Source organism: Pelodiscus sinensis, chromosome 14 (assembly GCF_049634645.1).
Source record: "Pelodiscus sinensis isolate JC-2024 chromosome 14, ASM4963464v1, whole genome shotgun sequence".
Taxonomy (NCBI): domain Eukaryota; kingdom Metazoa; phylum Chordata; order Testudines; family Trionychidae; genus Pelodiscus; species Pelodiscus sinensis.
This window is the reverse complement of record NC_134724.1, coordinates 21063172-21072046: the sequence shown is the minus strand read 5'-3', so window position 1 is coordinate 21072046 and position 8875 is coordinate 21063172. Positions and strand designations below refer to the sequence as shown.

The 8875-nt window shown below is 42.6% G+C and overlaps 1 protein-coding gene across 2 annotated transcripts; it reads right to left on the bottom strand.

Moving 5' to 3' along the window:
• Positions 1-2748: 2748 nt before the first annotated feature.
• Positions 2749-7480, bottom strand: LOC102462063 (nicotinamide riboside kinase 2-like). 2 transcript variants are annotated; one of them, XR_012895751.1, is made up of 8 exons: positions 7226-7480; positions 6908-6998; positions 6483-6528; positions 6147-6333; positions 4815-4886; positions 3544-3650; positions 3192-3278; positions 2749-2953 (listed from the first exon to the last, which is right to left on the bottom strand). XR_012895751.1 is itself a non-coding variant. In XM_075897161.1 (8 exons), exons 1-8 carry the CDS (start codon positions 7249-7251, stop codon positions 2948-2950), a joined length of 627 nt encoding a protein of 208 aa, XP_075753276.1. In that variant the 5' UTR covers positions 7252-7479; the 3' UTR covers positions 2749-2947. The 2 variants fall into 2 exon arrangements, 1 of the variants encoding a protein (XP_075753276.1); XM_075897161.1 differs by having other exon boundaries at positions 3192-3283; positions 7226-7479.
• Positions 7481-8875: the final 1395 nt, after the last annotated feature.

Genomic DNA, 8875 nt, shown 5'->3' with positions numbered 1-8875 from the left:
AATAGCCAGCAACATCTATTGCTGTGTCTATACTACGGAGTTTTTCTGGGATTCCAGAGGTATCTGAGAAAAATTCCACTGCATCCAGGGAAGGTGTCTGCTCTTCTGAAAAAAAAATTCAGAAGAGCAGATGCGCTCTTTTGGAAACCCTGTAAACCTTGTTTCACAAGGAAGGAGTTTTATAAAGTTTTTCCAAAATTTGGCCCAGTCTCAGCTATAAAAAAGTAAGCAAATTTGCATACCTCTCTGAAAAAAAGTGTAGTGTAGATATAGTCTAGCTTGGAGAAGTAAGTCCTCAAAAGCAAAGAAATGCAATAGTTACAGATTAAGAGCAAAGACAGATGTACCCTATGTACTTCAGTGGGAAGACATGACTAGTTTTCCTTGATCAGGCTTAATCAAGAAAAACAGGATAAAGGGGAAAGTCTAGGCAGGTCATTTGTCATTTACACTAGTATTTGCCAAATCTAGTTACACCTGATTTACCCTGGTACAACAGATGAAAATAAAGCTCTAAATATCCAGGGTGAGAGCAAAAGCAAGACAAGGGACAGTACTTGTGGAAAACCCACTGTACTTGTGCCAAGTGTAGATGAACTGGCATCTCCAAGAGGGTGCACTTCTGTAACGTTAACATTTTGGTTTTATGCTCAGCAGAAGAATCTGGAGCTGTACTGTTTCATGGAAATGTAGAGGTGGACTACCTACAATAAGCTAAACCTCTGTCAAGATCAAATAAACCTATAATTGTTCATCAGAGTTGTCAAGTTTTTTTCTTATTTGGAAGGTTGTTTTATGGGAATTCCACAACTTCTCATGGAAACCTGTTCCACAGATTGTTTTCCCCTAGTATGTAACCTAGGTCTCAATGGGCTTAATTAGAAGCAATGACTACTTGTCATGCCTAAATGGACATGGAAAATAACTGATCAGAGCTCTTAAAAGCATTTAACAAAGTGTGCATAAGTTCCTGTCTTGTCTTCTTTTCCCAGGCAGAAACATGCTTAGAGTTTTCTGTTGTCGAAGTCTCCACTTTGTCAACAGCTGGCTGCTACACTCTAAAAACTGGAGAGTTTGCATCTATGGATAAAAGAGCAGACTCTTATCACAAGTTGAGACTTTTTTTTAAAATAGAGGGAAGATTTACTATTAGTCAGAACATGGAGAAAGTACATTTTTCTCTAAAGGAAGCATTTTATTGGAGTAAACAAATACCAGTAGTTTGTGTTACACTGGAATTTACTCTGTCCTCCTGTGCAGACCTCTAAAGTTGTAGTAGATAACCAGACAGAAGGGATTGAAATTGGCTAACCCATTGGAAAGGGAGTTTCCTCTCTCGAGTCTCAACTGCCATCAGCTGCTGTGTAAGACATGCTTACTTGATTAGCTTCATTAACATTGGTCCTATTCTTGATAAATTTTTGCCTCTAATTTCTGCTACAATTCACTTGAAGTGGGTTTTACCCACATCAGCGTTCCTTCTCAGCTGCAGGGCAACACAGCTTCACATGTGATTGTTAGCCCCACCCAGTTAGTCAGCTCTATTTGGAGGGGGTGGGGGCTATTGGCCCTGAGCCTCTGACAGGGCAGGACTGAGGAATTACCTGTGACGCTTTACTGCAGCACAATTTAGAGGGAACATGGGCCCTAACACATGGGTTAAGGTATGTCTACACTGCAGAGGTTTTTTTTTTTTTTGGAAAAAAGTTATTTTTCTGAAAACTTCACTTACATCCACATTGCAATCGCATTCTTTTAAAAAAAAGAAAATCACAATGGGTTTTTCCAACAGGAAGAAGCCTTTTTCCAGAAAAAGGTATATGTGGACAGGGAGTTCCTTTAAACGAAGAGGAAAAAGCACAAGTGCCCTGGTGGCCACTCCGTCCATAGTAATCACAGCTTAAATGCAAGATAGCATCCATACACCGTGGACACTATATTTCAAAAAAGCAGACTTTTTATGCGCTTTTGTTGTATAGATGTTCTTTTGGAAGAACTTTTTTCAGAAGATCTCTTCCGAAAGGAGCCTGAGGTCTAGAGATAGCCTTAGTCTTTAAGGTGCCACAGGTCTCTCTGCAGGTAGAGTAATATCGCTATCCTAAGACTTTTACCAGTTATTTTGTGTGTTCCTGTACCATAAACTTAACACCCTCCATGGCTAACTTTTGGTCATGCTAGTTTGAAGGTTAGTGATAAAGATGTCAAACTAGTTCTAGGTTCATCCTGTTAGTGTTTGCTCCTATAATATATTCCCATGCAAGTAAATGGAAGTGTGCATAGGGGGGAGGGGGGTATTATAAAGAGCAAGTATCAAATTCACCTTATTTTCTCCATTACTACCAACTTCAAGATAGACACTGAGTTTTAGAAAAATGTATTCTATTTACCCTACCAGAGTTCATTTCACTACAATTTTTTTTTAATCACCGAGTTTCTACAAGTTTACCTGCCCTTACTACATACTAGCACTCCGTGGTATCTGAAGTGTACTGTCACTTCAATGCTAAAAGAAACAGCATAAAAATAAGCTGATGGGGAAGTAAAAAAAAATACAACTAACGTAAAAATACAACTGTAATGTAAAGGTATGGGGTTATTTACAATGACACTGTCCTAATACTTTCAGCTGCAAGTGTGCTATTAAATTTAATTCAAAATAAGCCTAAAACAAAGCCCATTCCAAGGGCCCAACTACTTTTCACGGTATCTCAGATACAGAAGCTTGTCTCAAACTAAGCTACAGAGACATCATGGATGGGAAATGCTTTATTAAAGGTCACGTTTTACTCCATGAGTTTCAAGTGAAAGCTGAACAAGTTCAATTTTAAAAAGTGAAAAGAAAGTCTGAACAGAAGCTGAAGACTAACTAGCAAAGTCTGGTATGCATAAAAATAAGTTAATGTTAACAGGCTTCTTTTTAGATCACAGGAATCCACCAGCTGCTTGTCTAGCTCTGTAAAAAGAAGGAAGTTTTAGTGTTTGACAATATACATTTACACACAAATTTAAGCTTATTTACTAAGGTCTACACAAGTGACTGATTTGTCTTCCTGTCTGACAGTGCACCAGTTTGCAACTGTTAACCACTCTTGAATTTCTGAAAAATTTTTAAGTCAAGATTTCTTAAGTGAACAAGTAAGCCAGTTTGCCACTGTAGTTAAGTATGTTTAACCATTAAGTTTAGTTTTTACCTGCATAATCAACAGTTCTTCAATCTTGTTCTGGAGCTGTCCATGAACTTCATTAAAGAGTTCCTCCTTTGATTTTGTTCCATCCAACTGAACTTAAATATTTTTTTTAAAATGTTAAAAATGAGATTTCTGAATTAAAACATCCTAGAATTACAATCTCATTAAGTCTCCATATTTTTTAAAGAGGCCAGGAACTAGACCAATCGCAAAGAAATTTAACTACCTTACATGCATCACAAGCAGCACTGATTCAGATCTACTCCCTAAATTATATCCCCTTTCCCAGTGCAGACACTAGAAACAAACTTCCCTATACATAAGTCTTGAGTTTCCACAATCCAGGAATACTTACCCACATCAACTTTGAGGTCTTCCATTATTTTCTTATGTTTAATATACATGGGCCAGACATGGCCATCAAACAATCCAGGAGGATCTGGTACAGTGTAATTCCTTGAACTAGAAATTAAGAAATTAGTACATAAACATTTCTTGTGTTATATAGTAAGAAATCTAGATCCAGTGCACTCAATCTCTTTACTCATAACCAAATCAAAATAATCTTGACATTAATTCTGATTTTTGTCCATGGTGCGTTCTGTATCCGCTGCAAAGTAATTGAATAAAGTCACAAATAAATAGAATGCAATGTAACATTAAAGGTATGTTAGGTTGCAGCTTCTTATTTGCAGATTCTACATCAACTGACCTTACTTGACATGACAAGATTAGTTCATATGAAGAAATGCTATAGTCTTAAAGCATGGGATGAGGCAGAAAAATAACTTTCATGTTTTAAAAGTCAAGAGTGTCCAGTCTGTAGCAGAGGAAGGCAAAGCAGCTGTTTTCACCAGTAGAGATGTAAAATCCAGTTTAACTGGAGAACCAGTTAAATGTAATGATGGGGCTATTCCAGCCAGGATGGCATGACATCTTCCCCACCTCCTACCCCAGCTGCAGACAGGGCCTGCAGCAGGCTCCAGGGGACAGGAGCAGCCTCCAACAGTTAACCATTCATACCCACATTTACCAGTGAGGCATAACCTACTTTCAGGAAGGAGTAAGTTTTTCCACTACAAAGATTGCATTCCTTCCTTAAAGGATTTTGCACCAATACTGCTATACCAATGGCTAAAATCTGGCCAAAAACCTTAGCTCCTGGCAATGATAAGAATCAATAACTGTATACTATTCATTTGAATGAGCAGAGTACTGACTGGCAATTGTACCATTACAGAAAACTACTCATTTAGGCAATTCTTAAATCCTGAAGGCACAATAATGAAGACAATAGCAAGATATTACCTGAAGTCCAGAAAGCCCTATCCCAAACATTTCAGACCACAGTGGTTGTTTGGACTCTCGTTCTATAAACTTTGTGGCCCATTTCGTTACCTGTTGGCTTTTAGTGCCAGCTAGCATGTTTCTAGAACTTTGAAAGAAAGTCTCAGCTACCAAGGATACTATGCAATTAAATGCCTAACCTAAAAATCTAATGCCTAATCTAAATCTGTCTCGCTCAAGCATACCCACCACTGCTACCTATACAAATAAAGCTTTAAAAATAAAAATGTAGTAATTCCCATGTTACCTTATCACTTTAAGGGGGGAAAAAAAGCATACCTCCTCCTCTTCTTGCATTCTTCATATGGAATGGAAAGAAAGTATCGATGGTCGAATATCTCAATCAATGGTCTGAAAAAGAAATTCTCTAATTTTTGTACATTTCACAGCTACTCTGTTTGATCTGCTATAAGAATTAGAGATGCAACATTAGTGGGATTTTAATCTTCCTTTGATGTATTTCTCACTAGCAATGGTCAAAAGGGTACCCTATTACATGACCATGTAAGGACAATACCTATAATTTTATGTCCCACTTTTAAAAGTTTAGCAGTAGAGCTGAGTTAAGTTTTTTTTTAAATATGTTTTACAGGTGACCCCTGACTTACAAACAACCTGACTTACAACCCCCCGAATTTACAACCTTTTTTTCCCCCCATGCGAGATAGCTCCTAAAAATCCCCAATTTACGTCCGTAGCTCGCATTTATGACAGTGTATGACGCAGACGCCACACATCATCCCAAAACAGGAAACATACAAAGTCAGTCATACTCGCCCGTCTGCAGCTGCTGCGTAAACAGCACAAGTCTCCACCACATTGGAGTTCACTTTTTAGTTATTTTTGTGCATTATTTGAACAATTTAGTTTCGTTTTCCTCCATTTCTGTAGTCAATTTTGGTATTTTTTAGGGTATGAAACCGATTTCCAGGAAAGGAACTGCCATTTATAACATTGCGCCTATGGGAAATAAGGGTTTGATTTACGACCATTCTCCAGGAACCAATTAGGTAGTAAGTGCAGGGGTCAGCTGTATTAATGTTGGTTTATTAAAGCCAGCTCCCCTAGCAATGTCTCCGCAGTGGGGCAAGGGAGGCAGAGGCGTAGCGGGGAACCTGGTGTAAAGGGGACTCAAGTAGTCCCTACTCATGCTGTTGCCCAACTGCTGCACTTCTGCTTTTTAAATGTAGTAAGAGCCCCAAGGCTGAACAAATAAAGCTCTGAAGCTCTTACTACAATTAAATGGCAAAGGCGCAGCAGTTGGGATCTGGCACAAGCAGAGACTGCTTGTGTTCCCACTTGGCCTCTTCCTTTTAAAGGCAGAGGTGCAACCAGGATAGCAAGTGCCCCACTCCACCCTTATCAACTAATTGATTAGTTGACAGAAATTCCATTGACTACTCGATTAGTTGAGTAATCAAAATTTAGCATCCCTAATTAGTTTCAAACCAATTTTGTATTTTTCATAACTACCAGCAAACAGAAAAATCAGTTATTTGCCAAGTTCTAGTTTTAAGTATCATATTTTGACTTCCTGCAACATTACCTAATAGAAAATACATATCAAGCCAGAATTACAAGATGACTGCCAGCTAGTAAGTCTTTCCTTACCTGTAAGTATATAGAAGGAAGCCTTCTATAATAAGAAAATGGATTGTTTCCTCTCTCTCCTCTGAAAACTGAAATATGTTGGCATCCAAGTTGTTATTGATGCCATGTGAGCGTTCAAACTTGATTGGGTTTTTCATCCAAGAACTGATGGTACTCATCATAGCTTCCATATCCAAGGCACTAATAACTAAGACAAAAGCCCAGAAAAGTAATTAAGTTTTATGAGTAACAGACAAGTCACCAAGAAAAAAGCAGCCTACCCCGGATAGATACATCTAGTTTCTTATCCTATTAAGTTACAATTCTACATAGACGGCTCAATAAGCAGAGCTTTACCATCATACTGCTTAAATCCATCTTCAACTTCTATGTCATCCTGGGGCTGAAATAGTGATAAAGAGAACAGGTTTAGTCTGACCAGCTATGGCAAAGCTCAACATTCATTTTAAAGCAAGATTAAAGATCTGAACTTTAACGCCTCCCCACCCCCACCAGGTTTGTTCCTAATAAGATAAGAAACAGTAACGAGACTGTGATAAAGCACTTGGCACCTTTATCTTCCCACTAGCATGGAGCGCTCCAAAAAAGTGGAAAGTCACCAGAACACTGCCCAGGAGCTTATCCACCGCCACACAGCTGGTCCCAGCCCACCCAACAGCACATGGTGCCCTAGTGACAAGCAACTCTGGCCAAGAGCGGGAAGCAGAGTGTGGGGCTCAGGAGTCCTGGCTCATCTACAGCCTCCCCCACCGGCCACTTACCTTGAAGAAGTCATCCTGATGCACCACGCTGCAGTTGGGCAGGGCCTGCCTGAGCTTGTGGGCCAGCGTGGTCTTGCCGCCATTGGTGACCCTAGGGCCAGACAGGGACCGTTAGACGGCGCTGGGCTCAGGACGCCACCAACCCCAGCCAGGTGCGCGGATGGCGCCGCCTCACTGCGCGGCTACCGCAGACCACAGGCGGGAGGGGGGGGGGGAGGGAGTCACCAAGGCCTCCTCACGAGCCCCCACCCCGCGCGCACCTCCTGCCCACAGATGAACCCCCCCCCCCCTCCCAACGCTCCATCCCCCGGCGCTCACCCGCCGATGCCGATGACGATGTTCATGGTGCGGCGGCGAGCCGCCCGCGTTTCCCTTATAGCCTGTTCCTAGGGGGAGTGGGGCGGGGGTCCGGGACCCGGAGAAGGAGAAGGAGAGGGAGGGGAAGAAGAAGATGAGAGGGAGAGAACAAACGTCAACTGCCGGGCAGCGCCATAGTCCCGGGGAAGGGAGCAGCCGGCCGTCGGTGCCGCACCGAAGCGCTGCGCTTTGCAAAAGGAGGGAAACAACCGCCGCGCCAGGATTCCCTCACGCTGCAACCGACCCATTGGGCAAGAGGCCCAACCGCGTACTCGGGCTACAGCCAATGAGAGCACAGCACCGCCCACGCCACAACATCCGTTGGCTGGCGGGCCCTCGGCTGCACCCAATTGTAACGCCGCACAGATCCCGCAAAGCCCACTGGCTCGGCCACCTCACGCGTCGTCCAATCAGAGAAGGGGACCGCACACCTCAGCCACGCCTCCGTGAGTTGGAGGGGCACGCTGTGGCCCCGCCTCTCTCAGGCCACGCCTCCAGAAAAGCCGGGCGCTAATGAGCGAGTCTGGTTAAGCGCTGCTGGGATGGAGCGTTGGCTGGGGGCAGCTGCGGGATAGGAGAGTAACTGATCTGGGGATCCCCCAAGGCCAGTTCTTGGGGCTCGCCTGCCTTCCTGATAGGGCTGCAGAACAAGGAGCCGCTAGTTCCAGCTGCAGGGGTTACCTAGCTCCCTAACACAGTGCGAGGCCGTACCTGGGGGTAGGAGCATCTGGTGCCTACGATGGGAGGGGTGCAGAGAAGAGCCGCGGGGAAGGGAGAGGACATCCCATTTTGCAATTAAAATTTTGGCAGGGGCACTGGGGAACTGTGAATAGGGTGACCTTTCTCTGTTGTATAGGAGCTTCAGAGGAGTAGCGGAGTTAGTCTGTAATTGGAAAAACTTGAAAAACAACGAATAGTCTAACAGCATCTTAAAGACTAAGAAAACATGTAGATGGTATCATGATCTTGCGTGGGTACAACCCCCTGAAAGAAGTGGGTTGTGCCCACAAAAGCTCATGATACTGTCTACATGTTTTGGTAGTCTTTAAGGTGCTGCTAGACTATTCTGTTGTATAGGGACAGTCCTAATTTTCAGAGGTTTGTTCTATATAGGCACCTATTTCCCTGCAACCTTGGTACTGCTCATTTTTTACATTTGCTATCTGATCACCCTGGAGGGGAACCCCCTATCTCACCTGCATGACAGAGCTGTGCAGAACTCACCCCACTGCCTCCAGGGCTTGCCTCAGAGAAGTACTATTATTATTATGTATATTAATTTTATTCCAGTAGCAATCAGTGCCATCAGTCAGTTGAGTGTTCAGTAGAGTACAAACAAATCAGAGAAGACCTTGCCACTAGCCTAAAGGTTTTACAATTTAAGGGGCAGGTGGCAGGGAGAGGGACAGATTCATTCAGCTTCCTAATAATGTTAATCTAACACTGTTAGGATACATTCCTGGATACATCTAACACTATTAGGATATATGGCCTGGATGCATTCCTTTGTGGCTTATCTCAGCTATAAAATGAGAATAATACCCCCCCACCCATTGGCATTGGAGTATTGGGAAGAATAGTTCATTAATGTTCTTGCAAGACAAGAGTTAA